The 26,883-nt window shown below is 36.4% G+C and overlaps 1 protein-coding gene across 1 annotated transcript in view; it reads left to right on the top strand.

Moving 5' to 3' along the window:
- Nucleotides 1-26,254, top strand: part of LOC140335564 (bile salt export pump-like) — a 48,468-nt gene extending 22,214 nt beyond the window's left edge. The window contains exons 16-29 of the mRNA XM_072418285.1: nt 6,554-6,724; nt 7,751-7,952; nt 8,802-8,883; nt 9,735-9,858; nt 10,206-10,370; nt 13,777-13,881; nt 13,975-14,136; nt 16,002-16,205; nt 18,419-18,660; nt 19,979-20,135; nt 21,538-21,735; nt 23,181-23,387; nt 24,052-24,198; nt 24,841-26,254. Coding sequence (XP_072274386.1) covers nt 6,554-6,724; nt 7,751-7,952; nt 8,802-8,883; nt 9,735-9,858; nt 10,206-10,370; nt 13,777-13,881; nt 13,975-14,136; nt 16,002-16,205; nt 18,419-18,660; nt 19,979-20,135; nt 21,538-21,735; nt 23,181-23,387; nt 24,052-24,198; nt 24,841-25,041 — 2,367 coding nt within the window. The 3' untranslated portion in view covers nt 25,042-26,254. The remainder of the gene's footprint in view (nt 1-6,553; nt 6,725-7,750; nt 7,953-8,801; nt 8,884-9,734; nt 9,859-10,205; nt 10,371-13,776; nt 13,882-13,974; nt 14,137-16,001; nt 16,206-18,418; nt 18,661-19,978; nt 20,136-21,537; nt 21,736-23,180; nt 23,388-24,051; nt 24,199-24,840) is intronic.
- The last annotated feature ends 629 nt before the right edge of the window (nt 26,255-26,883 follow it).

Raw genomic sequence — 26,883 nt, 5'->3', positions numbered from 1 at the left:
TTACGACCTTGTTCGCCATGTTTGGCTTGTCTCTTCTCCTCTGCCATCTTATGTCCTTTTTCACTCTGATTATCCTGTTTTCTCTGCTTTGCTATCTTTGGCTCCTCTACTATCATTTAAGTGGGCTGTTTTTTCTCCCTTCTTCTGACCCACTCTTTTACCTGGATCCTTTTCTTTTTTCTCTTCTTTTTTATGGCTTAACGTTTCCCTCTGGTTAGCAGATTTAGCATCTCTTTTTTCTCTAACTGCAATGTCTACTTCTTCGTGTTGGCTATTTTCTGCAGCTTTGATCAATCCCTTCTCACCATGTTTTTCTTTTCCCCTCTCCTCTGCTATCTTACGACCTTGTTCTCCATGTTTGGCTTGTCTCTTCTCCTCTGCCATCTTATGTCCTTTTTCACCCTGATTATCCTGTTTTCTCTGCTTTGCTATCTTTAGACCCTTTTCACCATGATTTTCATTTCCCTTTCCCTCTGCTTTATTGCAACCCTTTACTCTATTACTTTCCTGTCCTTGCTTTTCATTTTCTGCGTTTGAATCATTTACACTTCTAGCAACCCTTCCATTGTTTTTTCCTACAGGATGGCTTCCTTCCTTCTCTCCTTGATTGTGACCTGGGTTGTTCTTCTGACCATGAGAATTACCATGTATATCTCTTGAGTGTCTACTATTGTTTTACTGCTTTGTTTATCCTTTTCATTACTCTGGCTATCTTCTTCACTGCTTTGTTTATCCTTTTCATTACTCTGGCTATCTTCTTCACTGCTTTGTTCGTCCTCCTCACTGCTCTGGCTATCTTCTTCACTGTTATGTTCATCCTCTTCATTGCTCTGTTCATCCTCTCCATTGGTATGTTCCTGGTTTTGCTGGTTTTTTGTTAGATCTTTTTCATTGACATCTCTTTCATGTCTTATTTTGCTTTTATTGTCTCCATTTTTGTAAAGTGTTTCCTGCTTTAGGTTATGTCCTTGTATTCTGCATTGAGATTCTAAATGTGAAATATGGAACTTTTAGTAACACTGAAAATATATTACCTAAGCTAGTATCCAGCATTGAATTTTGCTCATTTTCTGTCAATCAATTTTCCCAGGTACACTAATTCATGTAGAATAAGCTGTATAATGCTGATCATACACTGGTTGATAGCTGTACAATTCAAATAAATTATCAATATTTCCTAGACATTGATGGTGTAACTGATTACCACAGTGCAACTATTAGCCAGCCCCATTCTTGGCTCAACTAATGAGCTGGAGAGCTCCTGAATTACAGTATTGGCTGTCAGTACAAAGAGTGTAACATTATTTGGGCAAAGAACATGAATTCCTGACAAATATAAATCTTGATAAGGAATGGCTAATTATTATTCATATATCAAATCTAACAAAAAAATCTATCATAAATATCAACCAATAAATGGACAGCAACAAAAGAATGAATCTAGGTAAGGAAAAGTCATGCTCTACTAACAAGCGGAGGCCATGAAAAGAAAAGACAATATTGATGCACATTGTAGGTTGGAAATTTATAAACAAAAACAAAATATTGCATTGTTTGAAACCATCATTTTTACAACAACATTTGCATAGTAATGTCCTTATTGAGCAGAATCTACATGATCCGTGATGAAGGGAACACAGATTCTTAATACATGTTGGCTTGGTGTTTTTACAGTATCTCCTGCATGAAAGGTTTGATACGCTAGTATTGAATATGAGACTATTTTCTCAATTTATGTATGATGCACATCTTACTTTTGGATCTTTAAAAACAGAAACACTTGACAATGGGTCTTAATCATTCTGTAAATATATGGTTGAAGTACCACTGAAATTGCTCATACAGTTATGTGGGTGGCTTAAATGGAAACTTTTCTTTCTTCTAGATTCTAATTCTAATTAGAATTAGAATTAGATTCTAATTCTAATTAGAATTAGAATTAGATTCTAATTCTAGACTTCACTGTACCAAACCACCTTCTGCTAGTTTGTTAAAGGGTATGGGGAAGCAACACCATTGTGAGGGGAGAACTATCATTTAAGTGGGTTGTTTTTTCTCCCTTCTTCTGACCCACTCTTTTACCTGGATCCTTTTCTTTTTTCTCTTCTTTTTTATGGTCTAACGTTTCAGTCTGGTTAGCAGATTTAGCATCTCTTTTTTCTCTAACTGCAATGTCTGCTTGTTCTTGTTGGCTGTTTTCTGTAGCTTTGATCAATCCCTTCTCATCATGTTTTTCTTTTCCCCTCTCCTCTGCTATCTTACGACCTTTTTCTCCATGTTTGGCCTGTCTCTTCTCCTCTGCTATCTTACGACCTTTTTCACCCTGATTATCCTGTTTTCTCTGCTTTGCTATCTTTAGACCCTTTTCACCATGATTATCTTTTTCCTTTCCCCCTGCTTTATTGCAACCCTTTACTCCATTACTAACCACTGTACCCCAGTCTAAAAATAGGCTTCTTTTACTTGGATCAGTAACCAATAAGGGAAACATGACCACATATGACCCCTGGGCTGCTGGTTGGGCATTTACGCTTTACAGGCAATTTGCAAAGCATGGATATTTTGACTGGCATTGGAAACATATGAATTACATAAAAGTTGAAATGCTTTTCGTAACACTAGGATTTTTGTGATGTTTAGTTGCTGTTTGTAAAGCTACCCATTACTTATGGTAGTAAAATTATTAATGCAATGTATATAATTCACCTCTTGTAATATAACCAAGTATATAAATAACTATATATAAGAGAATACTCACTGCTGCCACCAGAAATGCATCTGTACCCACAGGGGAGTTTACAGCAAGTTTTGTTATCTGAACAGTCAGCATCTGAAGTACAGGCTGGATTTTGACAGATGGTACCATTTTTAACACCTTTGTTTTCAGGCAACAAAGCAGATGAATTTTGTCTTAGTTCAGGATATTTGTGGTGTCTCCTTGCATCTGTAAAAAAATTCCTTAGGTAAATAATTGTACAAATATGTCTGCATTTGGATGACATTTTTCATATCAAAATCTCAAACATTTTGGTACAGCCAATCTATGGTTTATGTAACAGTAAAAGAAAATCTCTCCAAAATAAAGAAAAAATCCTGATCAGAGAATGCAAAATGTTAAAGGGGTTGTAAGTGACTGGTAACACACTTTGGGGACATTCACAGACTGGAGACAAATTACAGAAGACTTCGTCAAAACTCCCATTACAGCTTTTACAAATCAATGCTTTCACATTTGTGCTCCATACATCCCCTATTAGAAATCACATGTACTTAATTTGACTTTTTTCTCAAGAAGATATATTAAGGTAGAAAAAATATAAAGAGAAATATACAGCACATAATAAGTAAAAATAGTGTGCAAAAAAAAGGAATTTACTACTTTAACCTAAAATGTCTAAAACTATGTTACTTTAGTGGTTTGATTGAGCTCCAAGGTAAGGCAACTGCAGACTACCAATTGCAGGGGCCCCAAGGACTGCACAATAACTGCCAAATGTCCACATGTGATCCCAAAGCATGGATATTTTTTGACCACCAGCATAAGGATATGAATTACACAAAGGTACTAATAATTTTGAAACACTACGAGCTCTCTTTATAAAACAGTGAATCAGACATTCCTTCAAACATTTTCCTTGATGGGCATGTTCTAGGTCCATGTGTTTCACTGGCAGTAGTTGATTCCCAACAGGGAATGTTTCAGGGAATTTCAGATTCCCTGTTTTATAAATAGAGCTTTATGATCTGTGTGAGGTTTAGTTGCTGCTTTTAAAACATTACCATTACTTGCTGTGGTAAAATTATTACAGTGTATTTCAACTCTATTCACTGTAACCAAATATACAAATAACTATATCTTTAAGAATACTTACCACTGACACCAAAAACACATCTGAACCCACAGGGAAGTTGACAGCAGATTTGGTTATCTGAGCAGTCGGCATTTGAAGTACAGGCTGGCTTTTTGCAGATGGTACAATTTTTAACACCTTTGTTTTCATGCAATAAAGCAGATGAATTTTGTCTAGAAAATTCAGGACATTTCAGGTGTTGCTTTGGACCTGTAAAAAAAATAAATTTAAAGAATAGTACACATATGTCTGCATTCTAATGATAATTGAAAGTTTTTCTTTACACTGGTAAAACTTTCTTGAAATATTTCATTTTAGTACAGCTAATTTATGAGCAGTGTTTCTCAACCAAGTTTTAGTGGAACCCTATGGATTGGGGTTACTAAGGGTTCCTTGAGCAATGAGTAATTTGTCCCTCTCAGCATAGTATAAATGATACATTTCTTCCTACTGGCCCCATCACCAATGTACACTGTGAGTTGTAAATAGTAGACGTGGTTCCATGAGGACCTGAAAGTAATTTCAAGGGGTTTCCCCATGTTGAAAGGGTTGGGAAATCTGCTTGAAACATTGTTAGACCTACAGTTCTGCAGTCAAAGCACACAAGTTGAATACAATATCACCCCAAAATGTATTCTGTGTTTTTTGTTAAAAAAAATTCTCCCTTGCTCCTGGTGATTTTCAGCGCATCGTGCAGTGTAGAGCATTGTGCTCTAACAGACCCAGGTGAAAGTAAATTTAAACTCCTCAGCATTCACAGGAGTTTAATAATCAGTGGTCATCCGATGGCTATAGAGGATCTCTGTGGACCTGAGTCATTAGTGAAGCTGACAGTTTTAGTGATCCAGACGTGACAGGTTCCTGAACTTGTCATCACTGCTAGGTGCTTACAAAAAGGTAAGTGTGTGCTATAAGCAGCAAGTCCACCCAGCATACCCGGGTTCCCATGTGCCTTCCCTAGGCAATCTCTATGCTGCTAATTTATTCTATTACTGCTTATGGCACACACTAATCTTTCTTACCTTTCAGCTTCATGTTTAAGTCCAGACAGGTAAATCAGTAACACTCAATGAAAAAACTGTTTCTATCTGAGGAAATGCAGTCCCTCCCATTGTTATCAGCAACAATTAAAAAAAAAGAAATTAGAAGCATAATTGTAACCTATGACAGCATGATAGCTACATGTTGACTATGTTTACCCTGCAAAAACTTTTTTTTGCTTACTTTCCACAAGCAAAATGGTCTACATGGAAAATAGGTTGCTAATAAAATGTTTGCCTAGATTTCTCCCTAAATACAAAATCATGCAGATAGGTTTCAAATATATTAACTCTGTTGTGTGGTTGAGACATTTGTAAGCTTTTTTGGTGTTATGGCATTGTAGCTTAGAGATTAATGTGGTGGTCAATTCACCATATGTCAACATAAATTATTAAAATAACAGCACTCAATCAGTTATGGACTTACCATCTGGAATTACTCTTGCTGCCACTGCTACCAGCAGCAAGGAAAAGATGACAAGTTTCATTCTTGGTGACACCAGATCCGTTTAGTGTATGTCAATGTGCTCAGGAGAAAGGAGTTGTGATTTACCCGATGCCCTTATGTCATTCTTATGTCATTCTCTGCTATATATACCTGACTGGAGCCATTATTCTCCTTTGTGCCACACACACAGACCAGCCCCTATGATTAAGGAATTATTCTAGTCAAACAAACCCATCATTATTGACTGGTAATGGAAGTGCCACTTTTCTGTAAAGGTCACTGGGTGCTTATGTCATTCTATTGCGTTCTCACATGTTGTACTTTGTTGTTTTATTGTAAACATTATTCTCACAATTAGCTTTTTATTAATGTTGTGTTCTTTTGATTTATAATGGTCAGTCCACCCAAAACCAACTGGTCAGGGTCAATGCTAGTGGGCATACATCAGCTTCCTATTCACCCTAGGAGGTACCAGTGGTGGGATTTTCCTAATAGGGTTTCAGGTCTTATTCAGTTAACGTCCCTCACTTCACAGATTTAATGACAATTTTTTAAAGAAAATGTAGGAGATATACCTACTTATATTCACCATTGTCGTTAAACAAACCTAGAAGATCAGAAATGGGAAGCTCATAGAGGCTTTCCTTCAGAGACATTAGAAATCACTTTTGGATTTGACCTGTTTAAAACATGAAAACCAAAATAACTGTTCTACTACTTAATATATCTGAATGTATCCCAATATTATATCATTGGTACCCAAATATAAGCCTAGGTTTCATTCACAAAGATTTCAAATCTTAACACTCTGTACATTCATCTAGTGTGGCCTATGCAAGTAATCCTCCATTCACCTCTTTTGAGAATGGAAGGTGCAATGTACATACATAGCTATTTGTTTTTTGGTAGCAATGGCAGACACAGTCATGGATGGTTTGGGTCTCCTTTTGCGTATACTCCTCAAAGTTTAGTTCCTCTTTAAGGATCTTCTATAATCTCTGACAAATGAAAAAAATTATGGATTAACAGTTGTGAGTGTTTGACAGCTCTTTACAGATTATTCAGTTCATAAGCACTAACAATTTAAAAGGGTTCCTATGATAGTAAGAATCATCATTGCGCTATACAATAAGTTTTTAAAGTCATAGAAAATTGGCTGTAGTTATAATGAGAATTTTCAATTAATTATTTTCACAACTTTTTTTTATTGCTAGCAATTTGACACCCTTGTTGGAGAAGGCGGTGGGCAGATGAGTGGTGGACAGAAGCAGAGAATTGCCATTGCTCGAGCTCTGGTTAGAAATCCCAGAATCCTCCTTCTTGATATGGCCACATCCGCTCTGGATAACGAGAGTGAAGCTATTGTCCAAGAAGCTCTTGATAAGGTTTCTTTTCCATGTTTCACTTATGTTTATGGTTCAGTGGGGGTCTTAATGGATTATCAAAGAATAAATACAGCACAAGAACCAATAATTTTTTTTTTTTTGAGCAACAAAAAAGAACAAAGACATATAGGTTTTGCTATAGCAGTTTAGGTGATTACTATGGGTTGCAGAATCACAGAGGACCCAACATACACACATATTGCACATGTGGGATTCCAAATCCCACCCTTCTCCCTGTGCAATTTGTTGCTTTCTGTAGTTGTTAAAGAATGCTTGATGGAACAACACATAGACGCCAGAAAGGCCGAATACATCTCTGATGCAAGCTGAGGACTCTGGTAAAGGCTTTAAACAGAGGAGGCATACACTTGAACCTCTGTCCTAATGTATTGGTGCTCATGTTTAGTGATAGTGATAGTGATAGTTTAGTGATAGTGGTCTAAGAGGGGTATTCTCTAAGACAAGGAATCTCCAAGACAGGACATTTATGGAAATCTCCAAAAAAGGACAAATAAAGAATATTATAAACTTGGCTATACATATACACATAAATATACTGGGTAAAATTTATTAAAGCTCCCCAAGACTGGAGAAGATAGGAAAACCTACGTGGAATGGATTTCTTTAAAATCATTTGCTATTAGTTGACAATTTTTTTTCAGTTCTGGACCAGATCTATTCCAAGTTTGTTGGATCACAAAGGTTTTCCCATGATGGTCTCTCTTCTCCAGTCTTGGACAGATTTATTATATCAGACCCACTGTATAATACATGCAATAGAGATGGTAATTGTATGACATAAGTAGTCTCAGATATCTTTAAAGTAATTTTATTATTGGCAACATAAACAATTATAGAGGAAACTGACGTTACAAAAAGAATCAGCTCAGAGGTTGGAAAAACTGGTCTTACATTTGTGGGCATCAACCTTTTTTTTTTGCAAGTTTTTAGCATTATTCCCTGAATTTTTTATTTATGTTAACTTTTTTTGAGAATTTAGTGCAATTTAACCATTCTGACATTCAGGTTCATAAAGGTCGCACCACCATTTCTATTGCACATCGTTTATCCACCATCAGAAATGCAGACGTAATCATTGGCTTTGAACATGGACGAGCAGTGGAAAGAGGAACACATGATGAACTGATTGAGAGAAAAGGAGTTTATTTTACTTTGGTGACACTACAAAGTCAAGGAGACAAAGCTCTGACCGAAATGGAGAAAAAGAGTATGTATATATATATATATATATTTATCTATATGATATAAAATGTACAGTGCTGTGCAATATTTTGTCGCTATATCAATACTGTTTATTATCATTATTATTAATAATAATAATATTAATAATAATAATAATAATGATGATGAACTTTTTATGTATTTATGTTCATTATAAACTGCTTATTGAGGAGGTAATAAACAGAGCAAAATATAAACATCACAGTTACAAGTGGGATCATTATTTTCCCCGATAGTTAAATTATTTCTCTACATGTCTCCAGTAATACTCTACGACAGATTTTTGGATTATTTTCAGGAATTCTATCCAGAGTGTCTTATATTTTGGCAGTCATTGAACGTAATAACTAATACTTTGGTGCTCGGAAAAAAATGTAATTCATTCTAGTACTGAAAATAATCAGTATTACTCAAAACCAAACTAAATTCACAAAAATAGATATCTAGTATAATGGATATTCCAGACTCTATTTATAAACAAGGTGTATAGTAATGTATTTAACCAAAAGTACTTGTTTATTTTTTTTTTCCAATTAAGAAAAAAAAATTGACATGGGTGAATGTACTGTAATGTATTTAAAAGCTTCCCCCCAAATTTGTCTTTAGACTGTGCTAATGACATATGACTATCGTAGAGACATTACATTGTGAGCCCCCTTGAGGGACAGTTACTATGGGCTTTGTAATGAGCTATACAATATGTTGGAAAGATACAAGATATGAATAAGAGATTATTTAGCAGATGTCTTCTTTCTGAATTTTTAATTAATGCAATTCAATGCAAACTCTTATTTTGCTTATTGTATTATTTAGCATTTTTATTTCTTTTTTTTAGCCAAAGAGAACAAAGAATTTGAAGAGCCCAAACTGGAGACACTTCAACCTTTTAAACGGGGCAGCTATCAAGCCAGATTACGGTATTATCATACATTGTTTTGTAAAGTTCACAGGCCGATGAATAGCAGGCAGAGAGACATTTGTTAATTAAATGCACAACTGTGATAATTGGTATATTAGGGAATTACGTCTGATGAATAAACTCACTTCTTTTAACACTGACTTTTTACATATACTTAGGCTCTTCTGACAATGATAACATGTTATGACTGATATCTGATACTTTACAATAATACCCAGGTAAAATAAGGGTTGTTGTAGAGTGGTATATACAAAAAGGTCACACATAACATAGGTACAATTATAAATTATAGTGGAATACGTAAGGAAATGCATAAAGACGTCAGAAGAGAGATCCTATAGAATTTATTATAAAGTTAGACCTATTTATGTACTAAAATGTATTGCTATGAAAAATGTCAGCTTAAAAAAGTAAGTCATTCAATACTGTTTTGGATAGATATAGAGATTCTGATAGAATATTAGCACCAATCATGATACAAGTATTATTTTAAGCAGTTAACCTAAATATGCATTTTTTTTTGTATATTTTTCTTTTTATGTTTTGCAATTGTGTTTATCTAAAGCCCCTCTAGAAGTGTCACTCCAGCAGAATTATTTAAAACATAAAATAGATAATAAATACAAATAAACAGGAATATATATCCTTTATCCAAGTTTGCTGGATCACCCAGGTTCCCCCATGATAGTCAATCTTCTCCAGTCTTAGAAAGCTTTAATAAATCAGGTCCAATGTCTCTAATTTCCCACCCTTAATTGTACATTGTTATCAATTTATTATTTTTTTACATCTTCTCTTGTCTATATACTGTACACGCATATTTATTTGTTCATACATTTCTTGCACCAGTGCATCTATTCGTCAGCGTTCAAGATCCCAGCTATCCAACATCGTCCCTGATACGCCATTTTTAACAGTAGCTGATACATCTGAAGCTTTTCAGCAGTATGAGGACTCTGGCAGAAGCAAAAAGGTTAGTTTATACCCAGAGACAATGGGGCTATCCCTGTAGAGAAGTCAGATTTGTACTGCCCACCTATCAAATATATTTGTCATTCATTAGACATTAAATTATGTCATACTGAAACATTTTAGGAGTTTTACAGAGGAGACAATGGAATGTAGCAACAAGTCATGACTACTTGTTGGGCCTTTCCGGATCTAGAAGCATCTGTAAACTTTGTGACCTCTTTGTCCACATATATGTAAATTGTGCTTTGAATTCTTGGTGTTGGCCAATGTATATTATCATTATATATTCTTTATTTATTAATGCATTGATTAAAAAATATATCTATTATTTACTGTAATTTTTTTCAGGAAGTCATTCTTGCCGATGATGAAAATGTAGAGCCCGCTCCAGTGGCCAGGATATTAAAGTACAATGCTCCCGAATGGCCCTATATGTTACTGGGCTCCTTTGGAGCTGCTATAAACGGTGCTGTGAATCCACTCTATGCTCTCCTTTTCAGTCAGATTCTTGGGGTAAGTATTCTTGTCCTGCTAAACTGTAAACCCCCAATTAAAATTCCACTGCATACGAACACCTAAAACTCTAAACTCTAATGGCAGTTGGTTTCTTGGTGTTTGGGCCCAGGTTTGTGAACTATAAAATACCAAATTCCACAAACACGGACAATATTCAGAGACAACAGGAACCCAGCCAAATTGCCCTGACTAACATAGTAGAAGTTCAAAGCTTTGTTAATATACACAGGAATGTATTACTGGCATTATGTATGAGTATTTGTGTGCCACTGCTGAGAGTCCTGACACTACCTATATTGTCTATGCCAAATTTCAGCTCTGGTCACATATACAGGCAAATATTTATTCTGAAACTAATTTGGCCAAATGATAATTACCCACAAATATCCTCTTGAGAGGAACAAAGAGAGGAGAAAACCTGAAGACAACACACATACTAATAATAAACAATATACAAATAATAAATTGCTTAGGACCAACCCCACTAGGCAAAGTAATTACCATATAGACAATGTGATTTAGTTTAATAGAGTCTTTTTTTATCAAAAGTCTTTAATTATCTAAAGAGTGACAGAAGAATGTAGGAGCGCTGTATATACAGCGCTGTTCTGTTTTTTGGAGCTCTCCTCCCTTCACTTGTATTGTAGTCGTTCATAGTCTGTTGCTCATGGATCCTTCAGGATGAATCCATGAACCTCGTCGGGCAAATCCTGTACACATGTCAGATTCTCACCTGAGACAAGCCCAACCATTTTGGGTGAGAACTCTTTGATGTGTGCACACAGTATTTTATTTGCAGCATGTTTTTTTTCTTTATTTTTAATAAAATCTTTTGCTCAGTTTTAGCAGCATTTTGAATTGGCAACAGATTTGTTACAAATCGCTAGGTTTAGCTGCAATTTGTAATTCTGTTGTATTCACTGCATCACAAAAAAATAAATATTGTCTGCTACTTGGTCCAATCCATGTGTCCTATACTAAATCGAGTGCGCTGAATCCAAATCTGAAGTCTAATTCTGCCTAGGACCTCAGGATCGTAAGTTAACTAAGTGTATAGACCCAATTTGCTACATTCTCTTGTTCCACAGTTACTATGTAATCTCTATACATAACCAACTTTTGCCACGTAGTTCCATGACATTACAAAAATGTAGTTTTATGTTGCAACAACATATACAATTACACATAATTCACCTGAGTCTTTGTTCAACACACATGTACTCTTCAGAAGTGTTTCAGGCACTTGCTTTTGGGTTTTTGGCTCTCCGCTGTCTCCTGTTGCAGAAACCAGCAGTAGTCACCCATCATGTTGGGGTTGTACCGGCCTTGATATCTTGTTTCCATACCAGAAATGTCCTGGTGGAACCTCTCCCCTTGTTAATCACTCACATCACCCAGATTTTTTGGGAAGAAGTCCAGATGGGAATGTAAGAAATGAATTTTAATTGACATTTGGCAGCCAAGTTGATGGTATGCTGTTAGCATGTTGTTCACGAGTTTAGCATGGTTTTCAGCTCGCTGGTTCCCCAGAAAGTTTTGTGCAACTAGCACAAATGAATCCCAAGCAGAAAGTTCAAGTGGGTTGAGTTTGTCTCTGAATGTGGCATCATGCATCAGATTGCGGATTTGGGGACCAACAAAAATGCCTGCTTTCAATTTAGCATCTGTTAAGAATTTTCCAAACTTGTCATTCAGATACTGAAAACCCATACCATCACGATCCATTGCAACGACAAAGTTTTTCATTTATCCCAGTTTATTATGAAGTGGCGGAAGTTAAACTTTCTGTAGATCCATGAGTGATTTAAGCTTCACGTTGTACAGACCAACAGCATGTTCAGGACTGGGTGGCCATTCTTTCACTTTGTATTGGTCGCTGTCATCATGACTATTCCACAGGCACAGAAAGCACAAATATTTTGTATATCCCAATTGCAGGCCAAGAAGGAGTGCCACCACCTTCAGGTCACCACAAACGTTCCACTTGTTTTCTGAATAGGTAATCAATTTCAAAATGACCTCCATGAATTTTTATTTCTCTTTCAATCCCTCGGCATGAGCAATAGGAACAGAAGGTTTTTCGATTCTTTTATGTAGCAATAAAGCTTTCAAACTTGCTTTGCTCGAGCCTATGAACAATCTCCACTGGTCTGGTATGTATTCGCAACTTAACTCCATCATCAGACCGCTCACAACGGTACAGAACCAAATGTCATTTTCCTGGCTTGTGATAACCTGCGAACTATATGTGACGATCACAAAAGTGTGAAGTTGTCGTTCCTTTTTGTAGCAAAATCCACTTCTTTAATCTGGAGGCTAACAGTTCCAACTTCTCTTTTGACAAAGACAAGTCCTTTACTAGATCATCTAAACCTGATTGGCTTATAAAATGTGGCTTACCCTCTTTAAATTGTGGTTCATACCATTCATTAACATCAACATCATCCTCCTGTTCCTCATCCGTCATGTCACTGTCAGTAACAACAGATCTAGGAGGGACTGGCACTGGATTCTCTGTATAATGTGGCACTGGCTTCAGAGCAGATTCACAATCAGAACAGATGATTTTTGACTTGGTCTTCTACGTAAACCCAGCAATTTTACTCATACAGAAGTAGCAGTCTGAGTGATGGTCTTTTGGCTCACACCAAACCATAGGCACAGCAAAAGACTTTTTATTCCTTTTCCCATTCAACCATTGTGTAAGGCCAGCGTAACACACCTGACAGCAGATATGAGGTGCCCAGCTTTTATCCTGATCTCCAATTTCACATCCAAAGTTATACTTGTAAGCAAATCTCACCCTCTTGGTAGGTTCTTGCATTAATCACACGGGGTATATTTGACACAAATGTAGCAAAAATTGTCCGGTTTATTAAGACGGCTGTACCTATTGATCTTAAGCTCAAAACAGACTCACTATGGCCTAGCTGTACTATCCAATAAGATGGTTTGGCAAGTCTGTTGTCAATCTCACCTTTAATACCTTGCCTAGACATGCCCAGACATCCCCAGCCGCTGCTGGAACATACATGCATAGTGGTAGTTGCAACTGTTTTAATGTTTCCATGTAAATTACATTACCCAATTACAAACCATTTGAACCGCTATAGCATGCCTTTAACCTAAATCTGTATGATATAGGCCAATTCTAAGTTCAGATTTGGAATCAGCACACCTAATATCATGTAAATCACATGTGTTATTCCCAGTAGCAAAATCGTTGTTGTGCAGTGTTATTATTGTGAATCCCTGGCAAATGCTCCCAGAACTCACCCATGTACAAAACATACAGAAAAAGCCCTATTTATTAAGCACTTTTAGTTCTTTTTTTTCTCCTCACCTGTCTTGTATGATCAGATGTTCTAGAAGTATTTTGTAATGTACAACTACTATTTTTCAGACATTCTCTCTACCAGATGAACAAGAACAGAGGAATCAAATAAACGGCATTTGTATGCTGTTTGTTCTAATTGGTGTTGTATCTTTATTGACACAGTTTTTACAGGTAACTATCTTCATTGCTTCCATCTATAATTAGTGTAACAAGTTTGGAAGTTTTGGATTGCTTCTGATTACTTGTTACTGTGTCATTTTCCAGGGCTACACATTTGCCAAGTCAGGAGAATTGCTCACCAGAAGGTTGCGTAAGATTGGTTTTAAAGCCATGCTGGGCCAAGAAGTTGGATGGTTTGATGACCCTCGAAACAGTCCCGGAGCTCTTACAACACGTCTGGCAACAGATGCATCACAAGTGCAAGGGGTGAGAAGCACTGAGTGTGGGTAAAAAATGGGTTGGGTTTAAAAGTTTAAAAAAATTTTTAAAATGACATAATATGCTAAACTTACATATACTTACATAGTATACGTATAACGCTAGGAGCAAAAGTGAGTACAAAGGAGAACCAAAAATGTTTTAATATATATATATAATTGGCTTGATATATTAAAGCTCTCCAGGACTGGAGATATTAGTCTATAATAGGTGAACATGAGGGATCCAGAAAATCTAAAGCCTCTTTATTAAAGTAATGGGCTTAAAGCACTTTGAATGGACCAAAAATGTTTCATATGCTATTGTTATGCTATGCTATTGTGAACACATTTTCAGTCCTTTTAATTATGTTCGTAGGAGGTAGAGGTGAAGATCCTGTAGAATGTGCATTGGCACACAGTATAAGTTATATGGTTTTATATAATTTAGTATGCAACCTTTACATGTTCTTTCAACAAATATTTTTGGACAGTCTGATTCCCTATAAACTTTACAAGTGTAATATGACAGTCGCCACTGCTAACGAAAATTTAGAAAGTTGGATTTACATTACAGTAGTTAATATATTTTTTCTCCCTGTTTGTCTTATCACTAATGACTAAAGCAACCAGTCCTTACATAACCAGTGCTCTTCTAGTTCTACCTCCTCATACAACAGAATAATATTGACCTTTGGATGGATAATTGGTCTTTGTGCATTTGCCTTTTGCATAAAGAGTCAATTATTATCGTATTTCCAAGAAAAAAAAATCTTGCTTTTTTTAAGAAAACAGATAAGCTTGTTCATTAGCAGATCCACGTCATATTTTCTAGGAACTGCTGCATTGTCACAGCTTATACAAAACAAAAATCAGAACTGTGTAAAAAAAGTATAATTCAAAAGACAGTACAAGCAAAATAGATATTTTAAATTTAGCTAAAAGCCAGTGGGCATAGTCACCTGTTGGCTTCAAGGAAACCTGTAATGAAGTATTACGGCAACTTCTGCAAAATGTTAGTTGCTTGGTCATCATGCTAGTACAATTAATTTGCCATTTTAAATCTCTGATTTTGATCAAGTAAGCAAATTAGAAGCTATGACTTCAACCCAATGGTCTTAAAGCTACTGTAGCAGAAAACCAACCAAGCAGCCAAGAATTTCATTAAGTCACCAGTGGGAGCCTCCATATTCCTCTCTCCGTACAGATTACACCTAATATATCTGTTAAAAAGATTTTTCGGTCTGCAGCTCCCGTTTTCTCTATCTTTGACCATTACTGTAACTCACAAGCCTTTTTTTAACATTCTTTATTTATTGTGTGTTTCTTTCCCCACCTCCTAGATTATAAACTCTTCGAGGAAGGGTCCTCTCCTCCTCCTGTGTCACAGTCTGTCTGCCATTTGCAACCCCTATTTAATGTACAGCGCTGCGTAATACTTTGGCGCTATATAAATTCTGTTTTTTTTTATTAAAAAATAATACTACAAATAGGGCATTCCAATAACACAACAACATTTTTACAAATGTATTACATATAAAACCAGAGCACTCATCAAAAAGTTCACAACAACAGAAACTTGCACATAAGCACAGATCAACACAAGCCAGAGGGCAATACCTTTACAAGCAAGTGTGCGTTGGTAGACCCAAAAGGTTGTCATGTAAGCCCGGTATCTTTGCTAGCCTATGTTGGAACAGGCAAGTTACTGCTTACTATAAAGAAATAAACTTGTGTGATCCTGAAACTAAAGTCCTGATAGTAAGTTTAAGATGTCTGTGGATTTTCAAAGAAAGGCTATCTATAAAAGTTTTTATTTGTTGGTTGGTATTTGAATGTGTAAAAATATTAACCATAACTCTACCTGGATTACAGGCTACCGGATCACAGATTGGCATGATTGTAAACTCACTTACCAATATTGGAGTGGCTATCATTATCGCCTTCTACTTCAGCTGGAAATTGAGCTTGGTTATCACGTGCTTTTTGCCTTTCCTGGCATTATCAGGGGCCCTCCAGGCTAGAATGCTTACAGGGTTCGCCAATCAGGACAAACACGCAATGGAATCAGCAGGAAGGGTAACTCTATCTATTTTTTCTTTTTTCTTACTAACCTAAGAGTCCATAAGAGTATACCTGTCTCCTGTCCTGTCAAGTGAACCTGTCTTCTGCCTAAATGATGTTGCTAGCTAAAATTCAAGGTCAGCTTTTTCATGAGCCACCTTCCACTTGCTGAGACTTGTAGGGATGGTATACTTATCATTCCCCTGCATTTGCCTGTGGCACCTAAGAGAGGGTGATCATATACTCTTACAGCAATATCTTATACATTTTTAACATTTCATATCTCATTGACAAGACACTCCATACACTGTGCTCAAGATTACCATTCCTCAGGATCTCAACAACAGTAGGGTGATGTTACCCCCTGCACTGCAGAAGCCTGAAGAAAGATTGGCATATCTTTTTCTCTCTATAAGTATTATAATTTTTACATTCTAACAACACAGATGAGATGGGGAATTTGAAAAGCAGATCTAGCACAGAATGCAAGGTCTGCTTTCAAGTAGTGAATTTACTTTTTCTAAATCTTTAAGAATTGTCTTTATATACATAATAAACAGGCAGTCAGATGGCAAGAGAGGGTCCCTATTTTGCCCCCTACTTTATTACACTATTAATGTGTAATATTTTGGTTTGGATTCTACATTTATTTTTTATCATTTTATGTTGGAAAGCCCACCTAGCCACAAACAAGAATAGACCAGTGGTTGTTAAAAAATATAATTAAACCCAGAAATAAAAAATATCAGTTTTAGGTCCTGCATTGTGACCTATGTTGCTGTCTTGTAACTTGACCTGGAAAATTGCCAGGTTTCAAAGCCTAATAGCAAACACATTACTTGTCTGCCTACAATAAAGATAAAAAAAGACAATTATCTTCTTATCAGCTTGTAGGTGAGTTCTCCTCTCTGTGTATTTGTAAAGTATTAGATTTGCCAGTAAAACACTTATTTGTATTCTATGATGTGCAAGTTTGGGTTACATCTTAAGCAGAAACGGTTAAAAAAAATATTAAAATCTACAATCAATGTACATTGTCTTTAGGCTTTGAAGTCTTTTTATTCGTGTTGTTCATACCTTTTTAACTTCCGTTGCAAAAAATCAGCTTCAGGTATACCCTGATGGCTTAACACCAACAAGATGTATCTGCAGAAAGCTAAACTCTTGGCAAACAATTAAATACATAGATGCCATACATATATCAGAGCTGTCTTTTTATGTCACACCTAAGATTAGCACAGCTCTGCCATATAATGCAGTCCTTTTTCGTCAGCTCAGGAGATCTGATTTTTCTCTGCTGTAGTTCAGGGATGCTTAGTCATAGTATTGAGTACTCTACCAGAGAAGAAAAGATTGTCTAGTATGCATATCATAATCCTCTTTAAGTGCTATCATAGAGCTTTGAACAGGAAATCTTTTACCTGTATCTTCCCTGTGGAAGTGATGTGGATTCAAAGCAATGCCTATCCAAGAAGGAGTCAACACTTGAATGTCTAGATCACAATGTTACATGCAGATACATACACCAAAATTGGTCTGTATATAGACTAGATATTGGTCTGGTGTCAAATGGATTACTTTGACATTAGTTTGAGACTTTTCTTGACGTTCATTTTGCTTGTTTCAAGCTAGTTTTGTATTTTGATATACTTGTATACTTGTTGCATCAAAAAAAGCCAATACCCACACGCCCTTGGGCAGTTAACCCATTGATTCTTTACAGATTTATATTACTTTTCACATATATCTGCAATTGCAATCAATGTGCACATGTGAAAAGGTACATTCAGGGCCCCTTCACACCCATTGCAATTCATATGCTATAGCCCACCTTAACATGTATGCAAGCTATATTAATGATACCTAATATGTGTTCAGATATTTGGTTTGTGTTGGAGTGCAGCACAAGAATTATAAAAGTCTGTCACAATGCACAGAAATGCATAAACAATGTGATAACATAAAACACCCCAGGATAAAAATACATTAAAATGCATGTCAATTCATGTATGGAACACATCTGAATGTATAGTTAAATTTGTAATGAAAATGCCTAAACTTAAAAGCCATAGGCATACATAGACCATTATAAGTATCTGTACAGCAGTAACAGTTGTTGTTTTACATTTATTTATAAGCTGTGTTTAGTAGGTTGTATTTTAGCTATGTATATATGCAAATAGGGGTTTATTAACAATTGTAAAGATGATTTCATTATATTTCCCCAGATTTCCAGTGAGGCTCTTGGGAATATCAGAACCATTGCTGGAATTGCAAAAGAGAAACAATTTATTGAAATGTATGAGGAACAGTTAGAAGCCCCCTACAGATCTGCAATCAAAAAAGCCAATGTTTATGGACTGTGTTTTGGTTTTGCTCAGTGTATCGTATTCATTGCTAATTCAGTTTCTTACCGATATGGAGGATATCTGGTGGAAGCAGAAAATCTCCATTACAGCTTTGTATTCAGGTACTTCATTAGTTTAAACAAGCTAAGTGCCCTAAGGATTCAACAAAGCCCTTGCACAGAGAAAAGACCCTTCATGTGTTACATGCTGCAAATCCAAGTGAAGAAATCTCATAGCCATAAATAAAATCATGCACTCGTTACATGAGTGCGTTCATCATTGCAAAAACAGATATTCCCCTAGATAAAACAAAAGCACATTTGGTTTTCCAGATCACAGTTTAAAGGACAGAGGTATAAGCTCCTTTACATGTGTATAACACAAGCTCCCAAGCTTCATTATCAGCAATGTTTTTTTTAATAGATCTTTTTTTAATGGTTGACATCTGTTTGACCAGCATACAGATCCAGTAAAGCAGGTATTCAACTTAAGTTAAGTTATATAACCTCAAAAATAGTAAAAAGAGTAAATCTGGCCTGGTTTGATTTATCTAGGCCTCCATCTTGAAAACAAGGTGAAAACAATTAAAGTCTTTGAGAATGGAGGGTGAAAAATCTTAAATTACCGACTTACCCAAGGAAGTTGGTTATCCAATCTTATTTATTTCAGTATGAAAAAAAAGGTTTTTAGTTCAGGTAGCAGTGGTACATGCTCTCATTAAACAGTTATTGACCCAGAACTCACTGTGGTTGTTTCTGTTCTCAGTTATGTGAAACTATCCACTGGCCAATTTCTATCTTTATAGAGGCAAAAAGGTTTGTTATGTACAGAATGGTAACTGAAAATAAACGCTGATCTGAAATCAGCAACAAATTATAATGAAAAACGGAAAAGCCTCATAATAAACACAGCTTTCCGACTGACCCTTATCTCCACCTATGCAGTTTATGAGTTTCCATTTCATAGACACAATGGTGGCCTGCTGCACCATCCCCTTTTTGTATTTTTTTGTATTGAGAAGTCTGGCTTATTCAAAAGGCTCCTTTGTGGCCATTCCAAGCCTGCTAGCCATACTTTAAAGCCCATGCAGTGCGTTAAGGTTTAAAAAAATTCCCCTGGGTGAATCTACACATACATTTGCTGGAACCATGCATCTTAAATTTTGCCTTGATCTTTGATTTGCCTTGAACCCATGGTAACTGTACTCAAATTTATAGAAATAGAAGGGATAGTCAGACTTGTTACTTAGCTGTCCTATTGTGTACACCATCTGCATTTAAAAAATCTTTTGCTTCATACTTTTCTTTTGATGCCCATTCCTAATAGGCCAGAAACATGTTAAGTAGAATATAACTGTGGTAGCTTTGTAGGGCTGTCTTGCGCATAAATTCTTAATTTAGTCTGTCAAACACCTAATGCTTCTAATTTATCCAAATCCAGGGTGATATCTTCAGTCGTGACCAGTGGAACTGCCTTGGGAAGAGCATCTTCTTATACTCCAGATTATGCCAAGGCCAAAATATCTGCTGCACGTTTTTTTAAACTTGTGGATCGCATTCCAAAGATTTCTGTATATGGTGACCATGGAGAAAAATGGGTAAGAAACACTTTTAAAGTATCTAAAAAATCATAGGCAGTTGAAAATTATGTTCAGAAAATCAGGTGATATGTAAAAAGGTATAACAAACAATAAATATAATGTCATTTTCATTGATCATGTTTAATGGCAAATATGGAATATTGGGTCTGAAACACCAGGAAAAGAAGTTTCTTTTACAGCCAGTGTTGTCATTAACTGAACATTAACATCATGTGGTGTCAGGGGTGGACATAGGGAGGCGCAGAGTGAGCAGCTGCATGAGAGCCCCAGACCTTCCTCAGCCAACAGGAGCCCCCACAAAAGCCCCAAGTTATTTCTGCACAGCGCCCCACTGCTGGCTATGTCTGCCGCTGTGTAGTGTGAATGTTGATGTATAATACCAGTTCTTTTTATTAGTAAAACATGATTTTATGAAATCAAGTGACCATCTTTTTAGAGGAGCTGGGCTTTGCTTCTTTATCTTAAAGCTGCATCCATGATGACTGGTGATCTGATAACTAGTAGGGGTAATATTTTGGAAGAAGCAGTAACTTTGTTGAAACAACAAAAGTAGACTTGGACTTTTCTTTATGGCAGTTATAAAGTACAGATAAATAACCTCCTTTCTTTCTTCCTCCCACTGGGCAGTGAACTAGCAGCAGCAGCCTGATCACCATGTTCCTTGTGTTGTATCACAAGTTGATTACATGGCCCCTGACTACATGACTACATTACTTAGGTAATTGGTGCTTATTTAAGATTGTTCTTAATGCATACCTAAACTTTATCACTTTACATAAAAGGACAAAAAACACTTTTATGTAAGGTATAAATTTTGGTATTTTGTTTGTTTTTTTCAGTGCAACACTTTTAAAAAAAAAAAAAAAAAAAAAAGGGTGCAGCACTGCCCCCTAATTTTCAAACACCCGAGCAGTCGAGAATGAATGAGCTCAAAGGGTGCGCAAAGCCTCCTGGGAAACCTACGCCAGGCATCCTAGGAGGCTCTTGGTAACTCCCCTGGAGCCTTTTTGCGCAAAGGGAAAAATTTGCCGTTCTCCCGCATCTGCAGTGGGATTGGCAAATTTTTTTCCATCCTATGTTACACGATCTCGCGCCTGGGTCAGGTGACGTAGGAAGAAGAACAGGAAGAAGAAGAGGAGCTGGCGGTGCCCACAGCGCCAGCTACTGGGCGGATGCTGTGACGATGCGCGACCCGATGCAGGACACCCCCGGAGGGATTGGACAGCCCTGCGGGATTGAAGGAAAGTGTATTTTTTTTCTCCAGTTGTGAGTTTAGTTCCTTTTTAGGTTCAGTCCTAATGATTCATGCTCTAAATGTAATCCTGCCTGGCACTTAAACTATTTTAAAGACTTACAATGTCAATGCAAATAATGTCAATTTTTTTTTTAACATTTCCAGAACAATTTCAAAGGAAGCATTGAGTTTATTGACTGCAAGTTTACATATCCAACCCGCCCTGATATCCAAGTACTCAATGGCCTTAATGTTTCAGTCAAACCTGGACAGACATTGGCCTTTGTGGGAAGCAGTGGTTGTGGCAAGAGTACCAGTGTTCAACTTCTTGAAAGATTTTATGACCCTGACCATGGCAAAGTGGTATGTTGAGTATTTAAAATGTAATATGAGGCTGATGTGTATGGATTATTATGGCAATTTAGCATTAGTTAGGTCAATGTTAGGTCACCTGGCTATAGAACAAAAAGGCCAACTATTGAGAAAGCCTACCATGACTAACTGAATACTTTACATCTTTTTCTCTGCACAGAGCTTGATAATTCTCCAATACTGCTTCAATTATGGCATAACATTCAAAAAGCAAACTTCTCATCTATTGAAATACACCTTCTAGCCTCCACAGTCTCACACATATGTATACTGTAGCATGGCTCAGACAATCTGGCTGTCAGACTATGAAAGCTGTTTTTGTCATAAATACTCTTTTGAGTTTATTACCACTTTTGCAGAGCCAACAGGAAAATGTAATGTCAGATAGCTCTGAACAGTAGAAGTAATCTTGAAAAAATGATGAGTGTGTGGTGTGCTGTAGTCAAAAAGTCATAGGGCGGCAAACATATCCATACTGAACTCTGCAATCATTGGCTGAGACATACTATACCTGCCATTAACAGGTAAAGTAGGGCTCAGCCAATTCAGCTGCTGAATGATTACTGCTGTCATTGTGAAGTGGCTCAAATGGCTCAGCAGTACTATACCTGTCAGTGACAAATATAAAACAACTTAGCCAATCTGTCTTAATTGCATACCTTATTTTAAACTAGTGATGTAATAATTAATCTTTGTCATTTTCCATGCAGTGTGAACAGATCATTGGTTGGTGGGAGGGGGTGCTGTAAATAGGTTCCCCAAAACATTGCAACACCCTGCCTCAGCCCTCGTACAAGCAGTAGGCTGGCTTTTAAAGAAAATGAATTTCAGTCTACTGGAGTGCTTATTCCAAGCAATTGCATGTAGAGTGTCCTAAGTAACGCCCCCTTGTTATGCTACCACTCAGTAAGGCTATATGTACATGCTCAATAAAGATCTTGCATGATCCTTTACAGCGACAAATAACTGCATGATACATGAACGAGTACTGTAAATACAGCACCGTTCTGCTCTATAGAAGGGGAGGGCGGAAAAGACGAAGCGGCACCCCGCTGTGCTCCCTCCCCTTCACTTTCATTACAATTGTTCCTCGTCTGTGGATTCACCAGGAAGGTCGTTCAGGTTACAGAGGACAAGCGCTGAGGTGAATATCAGTCAAGAATCATCTGAGGTGTGTATAAAGCCCTACACTGGAGAAGAAAGGCCGATATAATGTTGATTGTCCACTATTCAGATATAATTACAAATAAGGTGGTTTCTCTTTGATCTACTGCAGCTTCCAAAGCAAGCTTTGACAAGCTTGCAATATGCCATGAAATCTAAGAAAGCCATGGTAAGGTTGGAGTTCAGTTTTGGTATGAAGAACCTTGAAAATACCTTTCTTTAGTTTATTACTGTTCTCATGACAAATGTTATGTTTCTTTCCTTTTGCACAGCTTATTGATGGCCATAACAGTAAAAACGTCAATGTTTCATACCTTCGCTCTAAAATTGGTATAGTGTCTCAGGAACCAGTTCTGTTTGACTGCAGCATTGCTGAAAACATCAAGTATGGAGATAATGCTAAACAGCTTTCCATGGACCAAGTGATTGAAGCAGCAAAGAAGGCTCAGCTCCATGATTTCGTCATGGCACTTCCAGATGTAAGTTGACAGCTGCAAAGGTTCAATTGTAAACAATGCATGGGATATTATCACTGGGTGGAACTTTCTGCTGACTTCCCACCAGATTTACTGCTTCATTATATGTTTACCCTATTTCTGCATTGGTTTTCTCCCACATTATAAAATTACTATGAGGTTGGGGGCTAAAATATAGTCAAACAGTCTAAACTACTTTTATTGACCCTAGTTTGTTTGATGTCTCTTTGTGGGAGACATTTTTCTGACACAGTTTGAGAAGGTCAGAATGTCCATCATAGGTTTATTGCTGTTCTTATCTCCACTTGGGTGACTTACCCCCATATCTCTGTTGCCATTAGTGAGACCTTCCATCATTAACTATCCTGGCACAGAGACAGAAAGTAGGAGACAAAAAACATCCATCAGGGTACAAATAGCATTGAAATTGAGGATATTTTGGATAAAGTTAGGCTTTCAACAGATATTGTTTAAATGGCATTTAGGGAGGGGAGAATTACCTTCTAAATTGTACTTTTAAAAAACAAATTTTGCTCTATTCAGTGCAAATAAATATGAAATGCAGTTTAATTCACTTTAGATTGTGTATTTATTATTAGTAGGTTGCTGTCCTAGTATGTAAATTAGTCAAAAATATTAATGATTGTCTCATGATTTGCTGTTACAGAAATATGACACCAATGTTGGAGCTCATGGGTCTCAGCTCTCTCGGGGACAGAAACAGCGTATTGCTATTGCCCGGGCAATTATCAGGGACCCTAAGATTCTTCTACTTGATGAGGCAACATCTGCATTAGACACAGAGAGTGAAAAGGTGAGAGAATAAAGTATATGTGAATGGAGACCATCAGTTCCTGATAAGGTGATGACATGGGGAATACATAAAAAAAGACCCAGACTTAGAACTAAAAATGCATAATATGGGGTAGTGTATGGGAAACTCTTAGGTCTAATATGCAATGCCTGAAAAAAAAAATCACTTACTCTAATATTTTGTTGGACCACTTTTACCTTTGTTTACGACAAGCTTTTTCTGTAGTATCATTTCAAATAGCTTATGAAATGTCACATCATTTATTTCCGATGTCTCATGCTTCCTGAACCTCTTTTGCAATCTGAATTCTGGAAAGTGAACCCTGACACCATGTCATCTTGGAGTATGTCTAGGCAATCAGGGAAGAAAAAACCAATTGATGGAAAAACTTGGTAATTTAGTATATTCAGGTTGTCAGCTGATCGCATGTTTTTATGTTTGTGTTATTCAGAAATATATGTTTTGTTATTCAAAAAAAAGAATGAAAATAGGCGAGAATAGGTAATATTTTCCCTAAATAAAATAGCAATTGTTTATGATTCACAGTTCTTTACATATCTTAATGTTCTCCAATTAAGGTTAAAATCTGCTTTACCAAAGTGCGTATTTCAATGATATTTATTGTATGTTCTTGCCTTTCAGACAGTACAAGCTGCCCTGGACCGAGCAAGAGAAGGTCGTACTTGTATCGTCATTGCCCATCGGTTGTCCACCATTCAGAACTCTGATATTATCGCTGTCATGTCTCAGGGTATTGTGATTGAGAAGGGAGCACATGAAGAACTCATGGATAAGAAGGGAGCTTACTATAAACTTGTCACAACTGGAGCGCCTATTAGTTAATGACAATGTCAAAGTAGATACACTGTAAAAACAGGGAAGTATGTGTAGGGACCTAAATATCACATAAACAATGCCCATCATCTGTAAGGTAGTACAGTAAGCATTGTGTGATCTTTCTCTTACTTACGACAGCTGGGCATTCTTTGATGGAATGGTGAAGGTCTTAAACTGGCTTTACTGCAGAAAAGACAATGTTATGATAATCGTTTGATTTACAAAGTGATGGCAATGTTTCACATTACTTTAGCCACTCCCATTATAGCATTAAAAAAGCCATTCACAGAAATTCATTTCTTTAAGTTATTTATTGCAGAGGTGAGAAAATGTTGTAAATTTACAATATTCAAAAATTCAAAAAAGTTAGGCAGCATCTATGTTTTTAGGTTTGTGACTTCCTTCAATATGTTATTATTCGAAATTTGATTTTGATGATTTATAAAACTCAGACACACACATAGCCATAAAGTGTCTAAAAACGTAATCACCACAACCTTAAATTTATTTTAATTAAAAAAGTTAAATTTTTTTTTATTTAATTTCTATCCAAAATTTATGTTTAACCTAGTTTTTTATGTGTTGTTACCCAGTCCTTTTCTGGTTATGTAGTGACTCTGTAGATCCTAGTATATTCTGAATATAATGTTAGGATATAGTCTAAACCAGCCTTTCTCTACCTTTTTAACCTTTGAAATACTTTTTAAGTTTTGTCGTGTGAGGGCAAGCTATAGTATGTTAGCAAGAAGGTCAGTAGGAAGAATGCATCTGACATTTCTGGCCATTGGAAAAAATGCCACCCTTGAAGAAAGCCATTTGGGTCAGTTAAACTGGCCTGTGAGGCACAAAATGATTATTCCACAAGGAACCCATAAAAACCCAGGTTGAAAAAAACTGTCCCTGACATTTGTGTGCTCTTGCAAATTATTCCCCCTCAATCATTCATTTTAAGTAGTAAACCCCATGGTGTTGATACATAGTATTGTCCAATCAATTTAGTCAATGTTTATTCACATACAAATGTAAACTTGTATGCTTGATATACAGTACAATGATTGCTTTCCTCTTGACTCTCCAAGTTTCTATCAATTATATGCATTTAAAAAAGTGTATCGATAATGTTTCATGCTTGGAAAAAGGCATCTTTGACTGAAGTTTTTCCATTTCCAATTAATATGTAAATAATAATTTTCTAAAATATAATAAGATTTATAAATACATGTACACTGTGATTCATTTTATGTGTATCTTAAAATATAATTGATATTAGATTGTGTAAAACTTGTATACAGTGTAAAGAAAAACAGATGTATTATTTTTGAAAGTTACACTCGGTGAGAAAAAAAAGTTTCTAATGTCTACATTCTAAATTTAATGTTAAAAAACAACTATGTTGGTGTCTAAGAACTAAGCCAGGTAGGGGTGTGGTGTGGGACACAATTTGCCAATACAAAATGGCAGATAAAATTGCTATTCTAGATAACAGGACCAATAACCTTTTATTCTAACATGCATTTAAAGTACTGCATATTTTCACCAGTGTTCAGTGAATGAGTATATACAAAGCTGCCACCAGAAATTTCTGGGCCCCATTCTTGGGTCCTTCTCCCTGTGTCTAACAGTTCCAGCATTGCAAAAGTCAAGCTTTTAGATCAGGGGCCAGTAAAGTCTCCTTTGCCCCCCTGTTGGTGTCCCTGGTCATATATATAAAAGTAAATATATTCATTTATTGGGTTTTAGTTTTACACTTTGATCCTCTTTGCTCAGGTGTGTGAACATGTAACTCACTTTCTATATAGAAACTTTCATATAACTCCTCATATGAGATAATATAGCATCCAGACAGCC

The sequence above is a fragment of the Pyxicephalus adspersus genome, chromosome 7 (genome assembly GCF_032062135.1).
Source record: "Pyxicephalus adspersus chromosome 7, UCB_Pads_2.0, whole genome shotgun sequence".
In the NCBI taxonomy this organism is placed as follows: domain Eukaryota; kingdom Metazoa; phylum Chordata; class Amphibia; order Anura; family Pyxicephalidae; genus Pyxicephalus; species Pyxicephalus adspersus.
This window is presented reverse-complemented; position numbering and strand designations above follow the sequence as displayed.